This window comes from Entelurus aequoreus, linkage group LG21 (assembly GCF_033978785.1).
Source record: "Entelurus aequoreus isolate RoL-2023_Sb linkage group LG21, RoL_Eaeq_v1.1, whole genome shotgun sequence".
Taxonomy (NCBI): Eukaryota; Metazoa; Chordata; class Actinopteri; order Syngnathiformes; family Syngnathidae; genus Entelurus; species Entelurus aequoreus.
Window position 1 is genome coordinate 47,970,083 of NC_084751.1, and position 22,300 is coordinate 47,992,382.

Here is a 22,300-nt window from a genome sequence, read left to right on the forward strand (position 1 = left end):
AAACAAGAGTATGACCATAATAGAAATGCTTGTCAATGAAATTAAATTACATTATAAAATGTCATACGAGAAAAACATTAATAAAGTTGAAATAAATGATTGTGACAACTAAAACAAAATTCCCCAGCCGCCAATGATTAAGATGCATTCTCATTTTAGGCAAAGTATAAGACAATACTTTCTTAACAGTATAATTGTAACCAGGAATAAGTCTCAAGTACAATATTCAAATACTAACATGTTGGGTAGACACAATTTGCTTTTATTCTGAATCCAGTGAAACAGATTGGTGGTTTTAGCTGATATAAAGACTTTCAGGTGTTTATGTTGAAGTATTTGCAGACACTTTAATCCAAAGCGACAAACATCAAAATACATATAAAACAATCACTTAGAACATGATCATTAAGGAAGAATGTAATACAAAATATCAATAGAAAGTGTCAAGACAGAATAACTCTCAACAGAGATACAGTCTATAAGAAAAATAGATATCTAATGTATTCATACATTGTTTATGTAGCATGTATATATAACCTCATCATATTGTTTCTCAATTTAAAAAATAGCTGACCGTTTTTTTCCCCTTCTCTGAGATTATATTCCCAGTTTTGATCTGGTCACTTATACCATATAAGAATATTCTATTACTGTTAAGCAAACTATGAATAATAAAAACATGGTTCCTTTATCATAGCTACACGTATGACAAAAAAGCGCGTGAAAATCAGTGGTATTCAGTGAGGTAAGATGAATTAGAGTTCATTGCTCCTGCCAAATGAATTGCACTGAGTGGAGCGGATCACCACTCCAAGATGGCGGCCCCGCGTCTCGTCAGCGCCAGTAGGCAGTAGCGCTCCATGCTGCGTACCCTCAGAACATGTCTGTGGCGCGACATCTTCTGCTCATTTACGGCCACGGCATCCGGGGTACAAAGACGAAGAAGAAGTTGCCAGCATGGCGTTTACTCTTTATTCTCTCATTCAAACTGCTATTCTCTGCTTTAACGCCGTCGCCGTGTTGCACGAAGAAAGGTTTCTCAGCAAAAGTAAGTAGCATTTGCTGTTTAAATAACATGGAATGTACATTTAAATGGGATATCGGTACTGACTTGGAGGTAGCTTAAAAGGCACACTGGGTGTTGTTGAGACAGTTTACAGTTGGACCACTTTGACATAAAATAACATACTTTCACAAACTGATCTGCATCATACTGTATTTACTGAAAGGTGTCTCTATTTCTTCTCTCTTGTTGCTAAAGAAGGACACCAACATATTAGAAACAGTAGCCTATGGATGAGGGCCGACATCCGGGCAACTGAGCTACATACGGGTTCTTCGAGCCATAGCAACCAGACTGGCGTTGAAAACAAACCGTCGCCATTACTCTTTAACCTGTCGACCTACGCTGGTTAAACCCGTCATTCTGCCTCCAAAATGCCGAAAAACGGTGTTGTTTTTGGTTGTGCTAACCACAACTGGAAACAGGGAAAACAAAGGTTGTATTTTGTTCTGCCAAAGCGTGATAAAAGCCCACAGAGACGAGACAAATGGCTCGCAGCTTTACACCGGGAAAACGAGGACGGTTCTCACTGGAGTCCCCCAAAGTCCCGGGTCGTGTGTTCGGATCACTTCGTTTCTGGTAAACTTGGCTATACATCCGTCCTAATGTTGTACTTGTTGAATTTGTACCTTATAACGTTCGACAGCTGAAGTTGTTGTTGTACAAAAATAACATGCGGTATATACTATATAGTCTATAGCCTGGCTAGCTATTTTCGAAAAGCGGACAACGAGAGGATACTAAAGGCAGCGTTAAGATGGACACCACCGGGAAAACGTAAGCTAGGGCGGCCAAAGAACACCTGGCGAAGAACAGTTGAAGGGGAGCTGAAAGAGATGAAGCTTACATGGGGCGAGGCACAGAGACGAGCACAGCAGCGAGATGAATGGCGTTGAGTCGTCGAAGCCTTATTTCCCATCCGGGAAGAAGAGGATTAAGTTAAGTAAGTAATATACTATATAGTCTATAGCCTAGCTAGCTATTTTCGAAAACCGGTTTCGTTTAAATTTGCACTTAACAGTTGGGTTTTTAAAAACCAATAAACCCTATAATTTTCATGTTGCCAAATCTCTCAATATTTTATACACTAACACTTGATCTTGTTGTTGATAACTTCCGCGTCTCTTTCTTAGTAGCGCGCAGGCTAAGCTAACTAGCAAGCTAAGCTAAGCCTGAGAAGCTTTAAAGTTCACTGAGACGAGTCTGACACGAATAATACATTTTCGTTTTTTCACACGATATGCGAATAAGTAAAAATGCGTGAATGAAGGATTTAACGCCGACTTCCAAGCCACAACGCTCGTTAAATGCTTTTTCTGTCAATGCTGTGTTCGCTGTGAGCTGCTTTGTTTTCAACCAATTCCCGGTTGCTAGGGGATTGGTAGGCGGAAGTGACGTAGGTCCGCCCTCACCCATAGAGGTGGGAATCTTTGGGCATCTCATGATTCGATTATGATTACGATTCGATTAAAAATTGATAATTGATGCATCTTTAGTTTATGTATATTGATCAGAATCAGAATCAGAAATGCTTTAATAATGCCTGAGGGGAAATAAATAATAATTCTAAGCCCAGGCCTCTGGAGAGAGGGTCCAGACTGAGGCCAAGGGGGGGAAAAGCCTCATAGCCATAGCACACATAAGCATGTGTGTAAAAGGGGAACATCAAAGGACATTAATAGATGATGCAATACATACAGCTACAAAAGTAAAACAAAAACAACATATACACTGTGGTGGCCTCTCGGGTGTTCCAAACTAATTGTCTAGTCATAGTAACCAAAACTTGAAAATTATTATGTCTAGGTTACACCTACTAATGATGAAAAATTATATTTATCTACGATTAATTTTGAGTTAACTATGGACATACTGCGACTAAATATTCGTTTGACAGTTTGAGTATTAATACACAAAAAAAATGGTTTGCTTAAAGTATTTGTCCTGTGATTTATTCTGATTATCATCATGATATATTGCCCATTGCCCTAAACTCTGCACTTACCTGAACACTCACCACTTTATTACTTGCTTACCTCTGATAAAGATCTACTGTGCAATATGTTTTTTTTTTACATTTTATTATGTTTTTACATTTTAAATTGTTTTATTATTGTTGTTGTCTTAAGACTATTTTATGTAGGTTTGTTTTAAAAGCACTGAGCTGGATTGCTGTCCAATTTGGTTGTTTCCACACAATGACAACAAAGGTATTCTGATTCTGATTCTGATTCTGATCTTAAGAGTGTAAAATCGCAAAGATCCAAGTAAATTTACTGTACTTGGTATCGCATCGATACCAACACGTGTAGTATCATCCACCTCTGAAGCGGACTTAATGTTCTTTGTTTGTCTGCAGTCGCATCAGGTGTGGACCACGGAGTGTCGGGTTTTGGAGATGACCCAGGAGTCAAAGTCCAAGTCCTCAATCTCATCCGCTCCATCAGAACTGTCATGCGAGGTTGAGTTCCAAACAACTTGTTTATTTTTTTTTTTTAGTCACGTTATATCCTCTTGACACCCAGAAATATTATTCAATAATTGTCTTGGGTGGAAAAAAATATAAAATACTTTTTCCTGTGGGACAAAAGAACTGAATAATGATGTCAGCCATCATCTTTTCTACTGTTTTGTTCAAAAAAAAGATAAAAAGTTAAACGTTTATTTTGTAGTAAGTCTAATGTCCACCACAGAGGACATTGAACATTTGTAGTTTTTTATCTGTATATTAAATTTGAGTTTTCCAAACCACCTCAAGCTATAATAAAAAATATATATATATATTTGCATTTTATGTTCTTGTGTTTGATTGGACAAAACATTATTGAAAAGTGTTTGTGGAAAGGCTGTGAAAAACATGACTCTAAGGAGGATAAGCACGTTAACTATCACCTCATTTTGCTTTCTTTGTGTTTCTAGTGCCTCTTATCATCGTCAACTCAGCCTCCATCGTCCTGCTCTTACTTTTTGGGTGACGAGCAAGCATCAAAGACAAACTGTGGAGCCAAGGAAACATCTCCCTTACACACACACACACACACACACACACTCACACACACACACTGACTTTAAGGTCAAAGTGTTGTCTCACATTTTCAAAATCCTTCCAGTTTGAGCTGAATCTTTTTTTTGCTATTACAATGTTTCTTGTTATGGCACAATAATAAATAATAGATTTTATTTGTAAAAAAAAAAAAAAGCACTTTACATTGAGTAAACAACCTCAAAGTGCTACAGTGTATTAAAAAATATATATAATAAAAAAAAATAGAACAGCCAAATAGCTCGAACAAGTATGCATATATCTAAAAAAAGGCTTTTTTAAAAAGACGGGTTTTTAAGCCATTTTTAAAAGCATCCACAGTCTGTGGTGCCCTCAGGTGGTCAGGGAGAGCGTTCCACAGACTGGGAGCGGCGGAGCAGAAAGCCCGGTCTCCCACAAGTACATTTGTACCTCCACAAATACGCTCATAAACACATAATAATGGGACTGCCTGTGTACGTAGCTTGTCGTTACATCTCCGCACAGTAGATGGCGTTGTAACTCTTCTTCTTAACACACCTGGTCCTCCAGAGAATAAGGAGATGTAGCAGGAGGGACAACTTGTATATGTAGCGAGTATTCAGACCCCCTCTGGTTAGTATGCTATATATAAGTGATGTGTGCCAAATCTAGTGACTTGTTCATGGGTTGTAGGACACTAGTGGAGACTCTGGCATGAAAACACACGTCACATTTTAAAGGCTACTCAAGTCTTGACTGGGAAATTGACCAACAAAATGAAGCAACTGCAGGAAAGTTTCTTCATATTTCACAACATATTTGCTTTGCTTTTCGTGTTTTGTTTGTTTTTTACTCACTTTTTGTCGTCCTCACAGCGTCCGTAGACTTAACATGCACATGCGTCATGGCCAATTATACCCACCGTCATGAATAGATGGCAGTCCTGTGGGAAACTCTGTAGTTTTAGTAGTGAAGCATTCGGCCAAAGGGTGACGTTTTTGGGTGAGCTCGTTTTTGTATTAATAAGTGACAGTATATTATTATTATTATTATTACACTTGACACTAATTTGCTTTGTCATCTATAACACAAAAACTATGATGTCATTGTTTTCTTCAGATATCTTCACATACTCTATATTAAACTACAAAAGAGATTTTTTGTGTGTACAAACAATATCCTCTAAATCAGGGGTCACCAACCTTTTTGAAACCAAGAGCTACTTCTTGGGTAGTGATTAATGCGAAGGGCTACCAGTTTGATACACACTTAAATAAATTGCCAGAAATAGCCAATTTGCTCAATTTACCTTTAACTCTGTTATTATTAATAATTAATGATATTTACACTTAATTGAACGGTTTAAAAGAGGAGAAAACACGAAAAAAATGACAATTAAATTTTGAAACATAGTTTATCTTCAATTTCGACTCTTTAAAATTTAAAATTTAACCGAAAAAAAGGAGAAAAACTTAAAAAAAGAATTTATGGAACATCATTAGTAATTTTTCCTAATTAAGATTAATTTTAGAATTTTGATGACATGTTTTAAATAGGTTAAAATCCAATCTACACTTTGTTAGAATATATAACGAATTGGACCAAGCTATATTTCTAACAAAGACAAATCATTATTTCTTCTAGATTTTCCAGAACAAACATTTTAAAATAAATTCAAAAGACTTTGAAATAAGATTTAAATTTGATTCTACAGATTTTCTAGATTTGCCAGAATAATTTTTTTGAATTTTAATCATAATACGTTTGAAGAAATATTTCACAAATATTCTTCGTTGAAAAAACAGAAGCTAAAATGAAGAATTAAATTAAAATGTATATATTATTCTTTACAATAAATTTAAAAAAAAATTACTTGAACATTGATTTAAATTGTCAGGAAAGAAAAGGAAGGAATTTAAAAGGTAAAAAGGTATATGTGTTTAAAAATCCTAAAATCATTTTTAAGGTTGTATTTTTTCTCTAAAATTGTCTTTCTGAAAGTTATAAGAAGCAAAGTAAAACAATTAATGAATTTATTTAAACAAGTGAAGACCAAGTCTTTAAAATATTTTCTTGGATTTTCAAATTGTATTTGAGTTTTGTCTCTCTTAGAATTAAAAATGTTGGGCAAAGTGAGACCAGCTTGCTAGTAAATAAATAAAATTAAAAAAATAGAGGCAGCTCACTGGTAAGTGCTGCTATTTGAGCTATTTTTAGAACAGGCCGGCGGGCTACTCATCAGGGGCCGTACTTATCAAGCTTCTTAGAATGACTCCTAAGAAGTCTGCTAAGAGTTGACTTAAGAGTAAATAAATTATTCGCTGAAAGCTGCACTTAAAAGTTAGTTATCAAGCGTCTTACTCACACTTTCAGCGAAGTGTAGGACTGAATCTTAAGTGTCACACTCAGAGCCGAATTACGACATTACTATGTGCCGTAAATGGAATTTTAGGTGACGTCATTTCTGTGTCCATAGAAATGACCAATCACGGAAGGGAATCCGTTGTCTAAGAATAAAGAAATATCTTGGAAATATTTAAGTGGACAATGGGAGTGTATATTTTGACAATAAACTACAAAATAATACAAAACAAACTAGTCCCCGCCGGCACTCACGCTACCGCTCCCTCTCTTCTCTCGCCCACACACTCACTGACGTCACTCACCTCACGGCCACACACATACGCTACTGTCATAACATTTTCTTTCCAATTCATTAATTAGGCAACTCATTTGAAACTGGTGTGGGTGGCTCTATATATACTAGCCCACTGCAGACACATGCAGAAATCAACATGGAATCGAAAAGTATTAAATCTGTGACAAAAATAATACCCGCTCTGTCTAAACGATACCGTTTGATCAGCTGCTCGTCATCAAACAAGTCCAGAACATCGTTCCGCTCCCTGAATGTTCGCGCACGTCTCTCTCGCCTCAGTGCCATCCCCTGCTGGCAACTCCTAACCACTTAAGACACCTCTGAAGGTCTCTTAAATATCGTGGAGAGTAGGAGTGATTCTTAGACTTAAGAACGTTGATAAAAAGCTTTTATTCTTAAGTTTGAGAGTAGGACTAAATTTCGCAAATTCTCAGGACTTAAGTGTAAAATGGCACTCTAAGAAGCTTGATAAGTACGGCCCCTGGTCCTTACGGGCTACCTGGTGCCCGCGGGCACCGCGTTGGTGACCCCTGCTCTAATTTGTATGTACTGTATGTCGTAAATTGTACTGTCAGTATTTAAAAAAACAAAAATAATGTATTTCAAATGTTTAACCGCAGTATTGAAATGTTCAGTCATTATTGAGGCAGCTTCTCAAAGAATTGTGCCAAACTTGAGGAAAACATGTTTATATTATCTCTGAGTTGTTTATCTCCCAATAAATGGCATTTCAAACTTTGTAATATCATAATCCTTTGTGTGTCCAGCAGAAAAGCCCCCCCAAAAAATGTTTTCTCCCCTGTTGTAAATATTTGATCTCTGCGCTGACCCCCTGCTGCTCCCCCATAGGAATAATCCCTCATGCCAGGAATCATAACAGCAATTCCTGCCTCGCTGATTGCAACACATATTTGTACTAGCACTTATTCCAAATATGTGGCTGCGCTGGAGTTGCAAGCATATGTTTTCATCCTAGAGATATTCCCAGTGAAAGTCACTTTAATCTGTGATTAGGCTGAATGGACTTTTGGCTGTGAGCCATTTATTTGTGCACATTTGCCATTTTTGCTTCATATCTTAAACAATTACATGATAGGTTCATTTTTTAGCATGTTTACATGTCCGGAAAGGAGCAGGAAAAAGCAATGTGTTTAATTCCACTGCTTAAACTTATACTGATATTGTGTTCAGTTCCTGTATTAATCATGTTCTTATATATTTTGATGGAATTGTGTGTAAAAGTAGAATTATTAGATAGAAGATATGATGCATAATACCTTATTAAATTAAATGAATGGCTTAAGGATACAAATAACTTTAATATAATATGTTTTGCACAGTTCTAACATGCAATGCAGGAGCAGAGAAAAAGATGTATATTCACCATGTAGAGGTAACATGAGAAGAGGATTTATGGAAAGCGCTTTCTGGCATCCTGTCGAGAGAAGGGCTTTAATATTTTGCTATAATACCAGGCATCATAATAAATCTATCCTGCACTAATGCGATATGTCTGTTAGTTGTTAGTGGAATGGGACACATATGTTTTTTTCCTCTTATCACTAATGAGTGATTTAGTGGTTAAGGATAACACTCTTAAATGATTACAAGGTATTAAATTGATTGAGTAGAAAAAATACAAATTAAATGCCTTGATTGCACAAATATTGTGCATAGGAGGTTGTTTTGTTGTCTTTATTTGTCTACTTTTTTCTTTCCTTTTAATACTTTGTATTCTTTATTGTTATTATGTTACTATTTGTAGTACAATACGCGGAAACGCAAATTTTTTTTTTATTGTATTTGTTTATTTATTGAACAACAAACTTATATTTATAATTCACTCAACAGGTACAGATAGAGTATTAAATGTTAATAATAAAAAGACAAAAAAGGCTACCTAAATAATTTTAAATGTTTTTAACAAAAATATAAATTTAAGGGCTTTTGTACTCTTAATCATTCTCCAAGATTTGATTGATAATTGTAAACAATAATAATAATAATAATATATTTTATTTGTAAAAAGCACTTTACATTGTGTAAACAATCTCAAAGTGCTACAATGTATTAAAAATAAATAATATAAAAAATAAAAATAATATAAAAAATAAAAAGATAATAAAAATAAAAACTAGAACAGCCAAATAGCTAAAACTAGTATGTATGTATCTAAAAAAAAAAGGCTTAAAAAAACAAAACATTAAGCCAATTAGAAAATGTAGGCTTTACTTTTATAAATCGACATTTATGTGGACAACATTTTGCCTGGAGCATAATAATGTTGACAAATATTGCTATGTTACAGTCGTTTATTTAAAAAAAATCAAATTTGATCTCTTCTATATGAAATGCAAAGTCATTTCTTGCAAATAAGTATACTGTAGCTCGGGTATGACTTAAAATGACAATTTCTAACTGCGGGGGGCGCTAAGGAGCAAGAAAACACAACAACGTGTAATATACTGAAGACGAAGAAGACTTAAACCGGAAGCAGGACACAAAGTCACGCCATATTATATTGAAGACGAAAAAGACTTAAACCGGAAGCAGGACAAAAACGCGCCATGTTATATTGAAGACGAAGACTTAAACCGGAAGTAGGACAAAAACACGCGCCATATTATATTGAAGACGAAGAAGACGTAAACCGGAAGCGGGACCAGGCTTCATAAGAAGGTTAGCCAGGTAAACTTTATGCATATTATTTAATATTTATGTACAATGTTTCCAATCAGGCATGTCAAACTATTAAAACTATCGACATAGAATGACGTGTGCAGCTGGGATGGGCTCCGGTTACACCCCGTGACCCTGTAGGAGACAAGCTTTAGACAATGGATGGATATTGCTATAATTAATATTTGATAATACTAGTATCTGAGGGTTTGACTCATACTTTGACTTCCTCAAAGTTTTGTAATCAATCAGAAATAATAACTGCTAAGATGTGCCAAACATGTACAACTGTGGAGTGTTTTGCATTTTACCCATCATGCATTGTGATGAATTTAAGTGGGTGTACATTTGACATTTTTATGTTGCTTTTTTAATAATATCCACAAAGTTCAGTGAGCAGGTTGTGTTGTGTGTGACCATGTGTGTGTTTACTTTTTGTGTTCCTTTTTTTGCTTGTTTGGATTGCATCATATAAGTAAATGCTGTGCTGCACTCTCAAACTGTTTCTCTTAAGATTTTGATGTGGCTTGTGCGGCCCTTTTGAGACACTCATGATTTAGGTCTATATAAGTAAACATTGATTGATTGATTGATATTTGAAAATCATATTGCAATCAAATCATTTTGTGAGGCATCCGTAAACCGAGATGAAGTAAACAATGGACACGTTACAGTAATAATGCTTTTAAATCATAACTGAGGGCGGCACAATTATAAACTCTACCTAATACTGTATGGACATTGTTACTGTACCTAATACTGTATGGACATTGTTTCTGTACCTAATAATGTATGGACATTGTTACTGTACCTAATACTGTATGGACATTGTTACTGTACCTAATACTGTATTGACATTGTTAATGTGACTAATACTGTATGGACATTGTTACTGTACCTAATACTGTATGAACATTGTTACTGTACCTAATACTGTATGGACATTGTTAATGTACCTAATACTGTATTGACATTGTTACTGTACTTAATACTGTATGGACATTGTTAATGTACCTAATACTGTATGGACATTGTTAATGTACCTAATACTGTATTGACATTGTTACTGTACCTAATGCTGTATGGACATTGTTAATGTACCTAATACTGTATGGGCATTGTTACTGTACCTAATACTGTATGGACATTGTTACTGTACCTAATGCTGTATGGACATTGTTAATGTACCTAATACTGTATGGACATTGTTACTGTACCTAATGCTGTATGGACATTCTTAATGTACCTAATACTGTATGGACATTGTTACTGTACCTAATACTGTATTGACATTGTTAATGTACCTAATACTGTATTGACATTGTTACTGTACCTAATACTGTATGGACATTGTTAATGTACCTAATACTGTATTGACATTGTTAATGTACCTAATACTGTATGGACATTGTTACTGTACCTAATGCTGTATGGACATTGTTAATGTACCTAATACTGTATGGACATTGTTACTGTACCTAATACTGTATGAACATTGTTACTGTACCTAATACTGTATGGACATTGTTACTGTACCTAATACTGTATGGACATTGTTACTGTACCTAATATTGTATTGACATTGTTACTGTACCTAATGCTGTATGGACATTGTTAATGTACCTAATACTGTATGGATATTGTTACTGTACCTAATGCTGTATGGACATTGTTAATGTACCTAATACTGTATGGACATTGTTACTGTACCTAATACTGTATGAACATTGTTAATGTACCTAATACTGTATGGACATTGTTAATGTACCTAATACTGTATTGACATTGTTACTGTACCTAATACTGTATGGACATTGTTACTGTACCTAATACTGTATGGACATTGTTAATGTACCTAATACTGTATTGACATTGTTACTGTACCTAATACTGTATGGACATTGTTAATGTACCTAATACTGTATTGACATTGTTACTGTACCTAATACTGTATGGACATTGTTACTGTACCTAATACTGTATGAACATTGTTAATGTACCTAATACTGTATGGACATTGTTACTGTACCTAATACTGTATTGACATTGTTACTGTACCTAATGCTGTATGGGCATTGTTAATGTACCTAATACTGTATGGATATTGTTACTGTACCTAATGCTGTATGGACATTGTTAATGTACCTAATACTGTATGGACATTGTTACTGTACCTAATACTGTATGGACATTGTTAATGTACCTAATACTGTATGGACATTGTTACTGTACCTAATACTGTATGGACATTGTTAATGTACCTAATACTGTATGGACATTGTTACTGTACCTAATACTGTATGGACATTGTTAATGTACCTAATACTGTATTGACATTGTTACTGTACCTAATACTGTATGGACATTGTTAATGTACCTAATACTGTATGGACATTGTTACTGTACCTAATACTGTATGGACATTGTTGAATTACTGTGATACAGAGATTGTATTGTGTTGGTGTACCTAACACTGTATGGACATTGTTAATGTACCTAATACTGTATGGACATTGTTAATGTACCTAATACTGTATGGACATTGTTGAATTACTGTGATACAGAGATTGTAATGTACCTAATACCGTATGGACATTGTTACTGTACCTAATACTGTATGGACATTGTTGAATTACTGTGATACAGAGATTGTATTGTGTTGGTGTACCTAATGTTTAGGCCAGCGTGAGTAATAACTACCATTCACTTATCTTCAATAACTAAAACTCTGGTTAAAAATAAGACTTCTATTCTTTTGAGAAGTTAACCTAAACAAAGAGTCAACAATAATGTACTTTTTTAAAAAAATATTTAATTCAAACTATGTCTGTTCTTCTTTCAAGAACATAAACGGATCAATAAGTCAACAATGATAGGAAAAAGTAAATTTTTGCTTCCGGATAATTCTCGCCATCACACATATTATTACACTGTATATAATAATATGTAACATAATGTATCATTGAAGTGGCATTTGTCTGTACAGTAGTTAGTTGTAAGCTGATACAGGACCATGTAAGCAAGTCCCTCAAACTGATAACTACATGACAAAAATCCAAGCATGTCTAAATAATAAAAGGGGCTGAAACTGCTTCTAAATGACATCCACGCCACAAATCTGCATTCTAGGCAGCAAAGTGTACAATTTGAATACAAACCACTCGATAATCCTCTCAATGTGTCCTGATCCAGGTTTGAACAACACAGTAATCTGATACATGGTGCCAATTCTCATGTGAATTATCATGTTATAAAAAAAAAGCTTTTTTTAAAACTGTCTAAACCTCCATTTACTGTGATCATTTTATCAGGTTAACAAATCATTCTGAGACTTAAGGAAAAGTAGCTTTTATCACAGGATAGAGATGAGCCCGCTGCACATGAACGATACTACACGTACATCACATGTCCAGTTGCTGGATTCATAACATTTTTCATGGTTAAAAAATACTCAGTCAGTCTGTAGAAGATTTACTTTCGGATTGTTTAGATTTACTCTCTATTTTATGCTGCAGCTGTTACATTTACTGTAATATTGTACATGGTAATTGTTATAAATTGTATATATTATATAAACATATAATATATCATATACTGTAAATATAATATGTAAATATTACATATACACTACCGTTCTAAAGTTTGGGGTCACCCAAACAATTTAGTGGAATAGCCTTCATTTCTAAGAACAAGAATAGACTGTCGAGTTTCGGATGAAAGTTCTCTTTTTCTGGCCATTTTGAGCGTTTAATTGACCCCACAAATGTGATGCTCCAGAAACTCAATCTGCTCAAAGGAAGGTCAGTTTTGTAGCTTCTGTAAGGAGCTAAAGTGTTTTCAGATGTGTGAACATGATTGCACAAGGGTTTTCTAATCATCAATTAGCCTTCTGAGCCAATGAGCAAACACATTGTACCATTAGAACACTGGAGTGATAGTTGCTGGAAATGGGCCTCTATACACCTATGTAGATATTGCACCAAACACCAGACATTTGCAGCTAGAATAGTCATTTACCACATTAGCAATGTATAGAGTGTATTTCTTTCAAGTTAAGACTAGTTTAAAGTTATCTTCATTGAAAAGTACAGTGCTTTTCCTTCCAAAATAAGGACATTTACATGTGACCCCAAACTTTTCAACGGTAGTGTATGTTATATTTTATATTGCTACTACGGTACATTTTTAGTCTACTTTATACCTGCATTATCCTTTCCATCCTTACACTTTCCATCCTTTGTTACTGAGCTACTGTGTGGAACAATTTCCCTTGTGGATCATTAAAGTTTGTCTAAGTCCAAGATGCACTATCAGCAGGGTTCCCCTTAATGGGACTGACTATGGCGCACCCGCCGTGGCAAAATTGAAGCCGCCACACCTTAAAAATAAGCAAATTAAAGTAATATAATGTATTGTAATCTCCAGAAGAAGTCAAAAGTCTGACACTATTTTTAACTTTTATTACAAATCTTATGCTAACAATGGGCCCAATTACTTCCTGTTCAGGCGGGGTACACCCGGCCTGGACACGTCACCACTTCATTGCGTATAGACAACATTAACAATATGTTAATAGTAATTAATAATAACATCCATCCATTTTCTACCGCTTGTCCCTTTCGGGGTGGCGGAGGGCGCTGGAGCCTATCTCAGCTGCCTTCGGGCGGAAGGCAGGCTACACCCTGGACAAGTCACCACTTCATTGCAGATAGACAACATTCACAATATGTCAATGCTAATTAATAGTAACATATTTGTTTTTAAATTTGTGTGTACATTTTTGTGAGCCTTTTTAAAGAAAATGATGTCATAGCAAGTTGTACGATGACGTCATGGGGACCACGCCCCCACCACAACAGCTATTTTTGGGAAAGCCTGTATCAGCATCTAATGTGTTGCTGTCCAAAACAATGTTTAGCTGTCGTGGTTTTATTTGGAAAATCCAAAATAAGTAACTTAATTACAAAAAAAAAAGCTTTGCACACAAATACCAAAGTAAAAGTGTACTTTTAGGGGATTCAAATTAGGATGTGTTAAGTATAAGTGTCATGTCTGTGATTATGTTTTGTTTTAGTCATGTTGGGATTTGGTTTTGGACTTTTTGTGCACTTTTATTTGTCACCATAGCAACCATTAGTTTCACCTGGTTCACATTGTCTTGTCACGCACCTGTTTTCACTGATCACGTCACTATTTAAATCTGTCTGTTTCTGTTGTTGGTCCTGGCGTCCTCACACTATTTCAGCACTCTGCTTCATGTCATGTCACAGTTCTTTGCCAAGTAAGTTTTGTTCATTTATGCCACAGTGAGTGTTTTTGTTTAATTGTTCATAGTTTCTGCATTTATGCAAGTTTTGTGTTTATTACCAAGTTTTGTATTTCCGCCTTTGTGCGCGCCTTTTGTTTTCCTAGTCAAGTTTTTTACCTCCACTGTGAGCGCCTTTTGTTTATTCCTTTTTTTTATTTGTTAAAATTAAATCATGTATTTAAATTCACGTCTTGCACGCGCCAATTTTCCTTTGCCTTCCGGAGGAACACAACCCAAGAATCAAGTCTTGACAATAAGTGTATATGATATACTGTAGAGCAGTGTTTTTCAACCTTTTTTGAGCCAAGGCACATTTTTTGCGTTGAAAAAATGCGTAATCATTCAAAAACCAAACTCAGTTAACAGTAAAAAGTCGTTGTGGCAATTGTTGGGTATGACTTGAAAGCATAACCAAGCATGCATTAATATAGCTCTGGTGTTTTACTTCTTGTCTTGCGTTTCTATTTTGGTGACTTTTTCTCTTTTTTTGGTATTTTCCTGCAGCAGTTTCATGTCTTCATTTGAGCGATATTTCCCGCATCTACTTTGTTTTAGCAATCAAGAATATTTCAGTTGTTTTTATCCTTCTTTGTGGGGACATTGTTGATTGTCATGTCATGTTCGGATGTACTTTGTCTTTGCTCCACAGTAAGTCTTTGCTGTCGTCCAGCATTCTGTTTTTGTTTACTTTGTAGCCAGTTCAGTTCGTTCTGCATAGCCTTCCCTAAACTTCAATGCCTTTTCTTAGGTGCACTCACCTTTTGTTTATTTTTGGTTTAAGCATTAGACACTGTTTTACCTGCACACTGCCTCCCGCTGTTTCCCGACATCTACAACGCAATTAGCTACCTGCTGCCACCTACTGATATGGAAGAGTATTACAGGGTTACTCTGCCGAGCTCTAGACAGCACCGACACTCAACAACAACACATCATTTGCAGACTAGAATTACTGCTTTGCAAAAAATATTTTTAAACCAAATAGGTGATATTAGATCATCTCCCACGGCACACCAGACTATATCCCGTGCCGCGGCACAGTGGTTGACAAACACTGGTGTAGGCAATCCACCACAATTCCCTCACGTTTTATTGTATTGCTCTCTTATTATTTATTGCCACTTTTGTTTTGTAATACTTCCAGCAAATAGTTTGTTTTGAGAGCGTTCCTCATTTTATTTTGAAGTCCTAACTTCCTGTAGTAGTGACATGGTCTTCCTGTGTCCTGACTCGCTGGTTCATTGTCCCATCTACTCTCTGTAAAGCAGCAGTTCCATTGGCAGCAAAACAGGCCCAGAGCATAATACTACCACCACCATGCTTGACGGTAGGGATGGTGTTCCTGGGATTAAAGGCCTCACCTTTTCTGCTTCTGGACACGACTAATCGGTGGCTTTAAGCCTGCGCGCCGCCTCCCTGTGTCATGTCCACCATGTTTCCTCTCCCAGGTGTGAAAATGGCGAGCAGACGTGCGCTGAAGGCCGTCCTGGTGGACCTGAGTGGAACTCTGCACGTGGACGACACGGCGGTCCCCGGGGCGCAGGACGCCCTCCACAGGTGGGAGGAGTCATGTCGTCACGGCAACTCCTTTTCTATCTTCAAAGGTGACACGTGTTCTTCATGTGCGGGTGCTGTCAGGTTACGGCGGGCGTTGCTCGCCGTGAAGTTTGTGACCAACACCACGAAAGAGAGCAAGAGGAACCTGCTGGGAAGACTGCGAGGACTCAACTTTGACCTCCAGGTGAAGCAGACGACTCCTTGGGTTCTTGTCCGTTTAATCAATATGAAGTGCGGAAGGCGGGGTACACCCCGGACAAGTCACCACCTCATCACAGGGCCAACACAGACAGACAACATTTACACCCTAGTGACCATTTAGTGTTGCCAGTCAACCTATCCCCAGGTGCATGTCTTTGGAGGTGGGAGGGGCTTATCCCCAGGTGTATGTCTTTGGAGGTGGGAGGGGCCTATCCCCAGGTGCATGTCTTTAGAAGTGGGAGGGGCCTATCCCCAGGTGCATGTCTTTGGAGGTGGGAGGGGCCTATCCCCAGGTGCATGTCTTTAGAAGTGGGAGGGGCCTATCCCCAGGTGCATGTCTTTGTAGGTGGGAGGGGCCTATACGCAGGTGCATGTCTTTGGAGGTGGGAGGGGCCTATCCCCAGGTGCATGTCTTTAGAGGTGGGAGGGAGCCGGAGTAGAACCCACACAGTCACGGGTGAGAACACACAAACTCCACACAGAAAGATTGGACGGGATTGAACTCAGGACCTTCATGTTGTGAGGCACGTGCACTAACCCCTGTGCCACCGTGCTGCCCTTGTTTGCAACATAATTATTATTATTTCCTCCTCTATGTATTTGTTTTACTTTTGAAAAAAAAAAAAAATTATCGGAAGGTTACGGACAAATCACATTTACAGCATTCTCTTTGCGTTTAGTTTTTGCACTTTCTGTACATTTTAGTTGATTTAGTTTACATTCATAAATACTTACAACCTTATTAAAAATAACATATTCTTCATCTCAGTATGTTAATAATGACGGACTTAATTATATATTACAAAACTGTTGTATTAAACATTCACGGCACCCAAGGGTCTTGTGAGATGACGCCGGCTGCTGCCAGATCATTAATAAGAAAAAACGACCGACATGAAGGCGAGAAACACTTTTTTATTTCAACAGACTCTCGCGCCGTACCTGCCGTCAAAACTCTAAAGACCGACCGCACGGTTCCTGTCTTCACAATGAAAGCGCTGCTTCATCCTGCCTGCGCTAACAAAATAAGAGTCTCTCTAGAGCTCAGGCACAAATAGTCCATCTTTTCAGGTCCGGCTTCATTTGGAGGTTTTGTTTTTCTTTTGTGTTTTTTTGCTCACTTTCGTTTTAAAGTGTCATGGCCAACTATGCAAGTTGGAAAATGTACAGCCACAGCTACAACGCAGTCCTATCTCGAGATAGTGTCAGAATAATTGTATGTAAGTTATCACAAAACTTTGTGTTCACATGAGTTCCCGGCGAGAGGACAAAAGCTGTCCTTGATCTTACCGAGCAAAAGGCTTGTAAAACTCCACCGTGTACGACGGGAAGCGACATGAAGGTGTCGGTTTTCTTTGATCTATTGTGATCCACAGGAAGATCTTGTCTTGACCCGAGATCTACAAAGGGGAGAGGAAGCAGGACCTGACGCAAGCTCCAGGCAGCTTTTCTTTGAACTCTTTTGTGACCGAGGGCAACGGCTATTTATGACCACCTCCCCTTAGAAACACCCGTTGCCCTGTAATCAGGGAAAGTCCAAATAAAAGAGGAGGCGTGCAATCCTTTTCGTCAGAGCGTGGTGAGACACTGTACAAGAGTACAGGTGTACGCGCTCTCCTCATTCAGCTAAATTGAATCCTGTCTCTGTTTAATTCCTTGCTTCTTGTCTGTTTAATAGAAGTCATCGGTGTTTGAACCTGACAGATGGATAATACTTTATTGATTCCCTCAGGAGAAGTAGTTGTTGCAGGTCCTTGGTGCGCCAATGAGATAACATTCATTCATTGAGTGGTTGAACGTCCACTTGGCAGGAAAACGAGATCTTCACGTCTCTGAGTGCTGCCAGGAGTCTCCTGGAGAAGACCAGGCTCAGACCCTTGCTGCTGGTGGAGGACGGCGCCCTGGAGGACTTTGCAGGTACACGCCTCAAGCATGCGAGGGACGTGTTTGCTGCAAGAACCTCCGAGAATTGTCTACAAGGCGACAACTGGTCACAGAAAGTCGTCTCACCTGGCAGGTATCGACACCTCGGAACCAAACGCTGTTGTGGTAGGACTGGCTCCTGAGCACTTCAACTACCAGACTATGAACACGGCCTTCAGGTGATGAAATACACACATAGTTGTAGATAGACACAAGGTTTTGTTTATGATGTTCTCCCCAGACTAGTTCTGGGTGGCGCTCCTCTCATCGCCATCCATAAAGCTCGTTACTACAAAAGGAAAGATGGTTTGGCCCTGGGCCCCGGACCCTTCGTCACCGGACTGGAGTACGCCACGGACTGTCAGGCCACCGTAGTGGGCAAGCCTGAGAAGACTTTCTTCACACAGGTGAGCTTTTTCCACTTTCTTCTTGTCTTCTTTTTCCACTAACCGCATGGCCACAACATTAGGTACAGCTCATATACTACACTGCAAAAAGTCAGTGTTCAAAAACAAGAAAAAAATATACAAAAATGAGGGGTATTTTATTTGAACTAAGCAAAATTATCTGCCAATTCTATATAAAGTAGTGTAAAGTTCTTACTTATATCTGTCAGTAAACTTGCCATGAAAGTGCTAAAACATACCGGTGTAGTGAGTTTACATTATTCACCCAAGGAACTTTAGTTATTAGAGAGTTCCGGTCAGACGCATGACCTGGTACTGGTACAGCCCTTTGAGACACTCGTGATTTAGGGCTATATACACTACCGTTCAAAAGTTTGGGGTCACCCAAGGAATTGTGTGGAATAGCCTTCATTTCTAAGAACAAGAATAGACTGTCGAGTTTCAGATGAAAGTTCTCTTTTTCTGGCCATTTTGAGCGTTTAATTGACCCCACAAATGTGATGCTCCAGAAACTCAATCTGCTCAAAGGAAGGTCAGTTTTGTAGCTTCTGTAACGAGCTAAAGTGTTTTCAGATGTGTGAACATGATTGCACAAGGGTTTTCTAATCATCAATTAGCCTTCTGAGCCAATGAGCAAACACATTGTACCATTAGAACACTGGAGTGATGGTTGCTGGAAATGGGCCTCTATACACCTATGTAGATATTGCACCAAAAAGCAGACATTTGCAGCTAGAATAGTCATTTACCACATTAGCAATGTATAGAGTGTATTTCTTTACAGTTAAGACTAGTTTCAAGTTATCTTCATTGAAAAGTACAGTGCTTTTCCTTCAAAAATAAGGACATTTCCATGTGACCACAAACTTTTGAACGGTAGTGTATGTTGAAAAATATTCTTAAATGAAGTAAACGCTAGTGCCATTATCTTGACATAATGATATGCACTCGGCATTACATTTCTTGAAAGCAGCAAACTTATACTAAAAACTAGTTTATTGTTGTTAATGGAAAGGCAACAAGGCAAGCGCTTGTTACTCTCGGGGTCTCCTAGCCGCTCAGGCTAATCATATTGTCGAAAAATGCATTTTTCCATGGATAACATGACATCATCGCGCCAAGTGCGTGCTCTTTCAGTCAATTAGTGTGCATATATACAGCCCGGCCCCCGGACAAACATTTTTTAATTGTAATTTTGAAGAATTTATCTGAATGTGCATGAACTATTTATGTTCAAAATAGTAAGAAATGTTAAATGTTTAAATATTAACTGTCAGTTTACTGTACTGTGCCAACTGTACTACTGTATGAGTACCTGTTTTCTATTGTTTCATTGGAAATAAAACAGCAAAGTCCATTTGGCTGTCATCTGTTTTAATTATGAGACACAATTGTGTCAAAGTAATTTTTTATTTCATGCTTGAAATAAGAAATGATGACTTTAAAAAAGTAGTTTTCTACTTGTGAGTGTTGATGACACAACAGTTGATATTCTAGTTTCAAGCATGTTTTACTCAATATAGCTCATCAAATCTCAGCAACAAGCTGTAATATCTTACTGACATCATTTAGGACCAAAACAAAAACATAGAATGTGCTTAGTGAGAAGAATGATCTTATCAGACAGGAAATAAGCAAATATCAGCATTATTTGAGATATTTCATCTTACTTAGATTTCACTTTTTGCAGTGTGCATCTCTAATATTAGATGGTGTACCTAAAGTTGTGGCCGGTGATAATATCTTAGTAGTGAGTTTGAAGCTAATTGCTTGTTTCCTTCATTTAGGCTCTTGCTGATTTGGGATGTAGCCCCGATGAAGCCGTCATGATAGGAGATGTGAGTATTCTGACATGGAAACACTACTTAGAGCAGGGGTCTCAAACACGCGGCCCGCGGGCCAATTGCGGCCCGTGAGCCGTTATTTTGCGGCCCGCACCTTAATATGAAAGTTTAATGTTAGTGCGGCCCGCGAGTTTTAAATGAATGGCGCTTGACAGCATTGTGTGCGGATCTGAAGGAATCTACCAATCACGGTGTAGTGTTGTGTCGTTCGCGAACGATTCGTTCGAAAGAACGAATCTTTTGAGTGAACGTACTGAACCGAATCACTTCATGAACTGATTCGTTCCTTTCTCAGTTCAGTTGAGCTCCGCCGCGACCATGCCGGTATGAGTGGAACTGGCGCATTCTGTGACTCACTGAACCCTCGACGTCGGCGAACGACGCAGCCAATGAGAGGGCGGGGGGAGGGACTGAGCGAACGATTCGTTCACCGCGGATTAACGACATGAATCACTCAGTGAACGTCAACGCTCTCGCTCTCTGCTCTGCTTGCCCCAATGCCGCGAGTGATTCTCCCCCCGTCGCGGGGATATGTTTCATGCCATTGGCATCCGTTCTCCATTCATTCTCCAAGCTAACGGCTAATGTTGACTCAAGCCACATGAAAACAAACACACGTCCCCATTATCTCAACACATAAAGTTAAAGAAAATCCGTGCAGGCTGAGCAGCAGCGACGCGAGGGGGAGGGGCGGAGGGTAACGTGTAGGGCAGGCTGTTTTGAGAAGATTTAAAATAAAAATAATAACTAATGTATGTACACATACATAGGCTATTATTTACACAGTTATTGTAACAAAAATAAATGTCTCCTTGGGGATCAATTCTGATTCATATTATTATTATTATTATTATTATTATTATTATTATTATCCATTCTACTGCAACTGTTGTTGTTGTCGTTGTTGTTTAGTAGCTTTCAACATCATTATAATAATGCTGATTTGCAATTAAACTGTACTGCTGCTGCAGAAGAGATTCGGTACACGTACTGAACTGGCCACCGTGTGGCGTTGTCAGTCACTGATTCTAGTAATCCGTACTGTCAAAAGAACTGCAGAAGAGATTCGGTACACGTACTGAACTGGCCACCGTGTGGCGTTGTCAGTCACTGATTCTAGTAATCCGTACTGTCAAAAGAACTGCAGAAGAGATTCGGTACACGTACTGAACTGGCCACCGTGTGGCGTTGTCAGTCACTGATTCTAGTGATTCGTACAGTCAAAAGAACTGCCGATCCCATGAAAACAAGCCACATGAAAACAAAATGAGAGTAGACTAGTAGAGGAGACAGAAAGAAGGGCGGGGGGTAAAGTGTAAGCAGGCTGTTTTGAGAAGATTTAAAATAAAAATAATAACTAATGTATGTACACATACATAGGCTATTATTTACACAGTTATTGTAACAAAAATACATTTCTCCTTGGGGATCAATTCTGATTCATATTATTATTATTATTATCCCTTCTACTGCAACTGTTGTTGTTGTTAGATTAACGTGAGTCCCTACGCAGTGCGCGAATGTCTGCACTGTACTGTCTGTACTACGCACGCCCCCCACCCCAATTTTTTTTTTGGGGGGGGGTGATTCGGTGAACGAATTTTTTGAACGAATCAATTTAAGGAACTGATTCTAGTGATTCAGTACAGTCAAAA

The 22,300-nt window shown here is 37.9% G+C and overlaps 2 protein-coding genes across 2 annotated transcripts in view; both read left to right on the forward strand.

Moving 5' to 3' along the window:
- The first annotated feature begins 898 nt into the window (after nucleotides 1-898).
- LOC133638789 (immediate early response 3-interacting protein 1-like) lies at nucleotides 899-8,313 on the forward strand. The gene is made up of 3 exons (XM_062031739.1): nucleotides 899-1,048; nucleotides 3,423-3,524; nucleotides 3,983-8,313. The coding sequence occupies exons 1-3, from the start codon at nucleotides 958-960 to the stop codon at nucleotides 4,036-4,038; spliced, it is 249 nt and encodes an 82-aa protein (XP_061887723.1). The 5' UTR covers nucleotides 899-957; the 3' UTR covers nucleotides 4,039-8,313.
- A 1,071-nt stretch (nucleotides 8,314-9,384) lies between these two features.
- LOC133638628 (haloacid dehalogenase-like hydrolase domain-containing protein 2) overlaps nucleotides 9,385-22,300 on the forward strand; it is a 45,037-nt gene continuing 32,121 nt past the window's right edge. The window contains exons 1-8 of the mRNA XM_062031419.1: nucleotides 9,385-9,405; nucleotides 15,979-16,040; nucleotides 16,162-16,270; nucleotides 16,352-16,454; nucleotides 18,283-18,388; nucleotides 18,489-18,573; nucleotides 18,636-18,801; nucleotides 20,589-20,639. Coding sequence (XP_061887403.1) covers nucleotides 16,031-16,040; nucleotides 16,162-16,270; nucleotides 16,352-16,454; nucleotides 18,283-18,388; nucleotides 18,489-18,573; nucleotides 18,636-18,801; nucleotides 20,589-20,639 — 630 coding nt within the window. The 5' untranslated portion in view covers nucleotides 9,385-9,405; nucleotides 15,979-16,030. The remainder of the gene's footprint in view (nucleotides 9,406-15,978; nucleotides 16,041-16,161; nucleotides 16,271-16,351; nucleotides 16,455-18,282; nucleotides 18,389-18,488; nucleotides 18,574-18,635; nucleotides 18,802-20,588; nucleotides 20,640-22,300) is intronic.

Coding starts and splice junctions, on each gene's coding strand:
- LOC133638789 (XM_062031739.1), top strand. CDS start 958: ATGGCGTTTACTCTTTATTCTCTCATTCAAACTGCTATTCTCTGCTTT. Junction 1,049..3,422: donor AGAAAGGTTTCTCAGCAAAA/GTAAGTAGCATT, acceptor GTTTGTCTGCAG/TCGCATCAGGTGTGGACCAC. Junction 3,525..3,982: donor CATCAGAACTGTCATGCGAG/GTTGAGTTCCAA, acceptor TTGTGTTTCTAG/TGCCTCTTATCATCGTCAAC.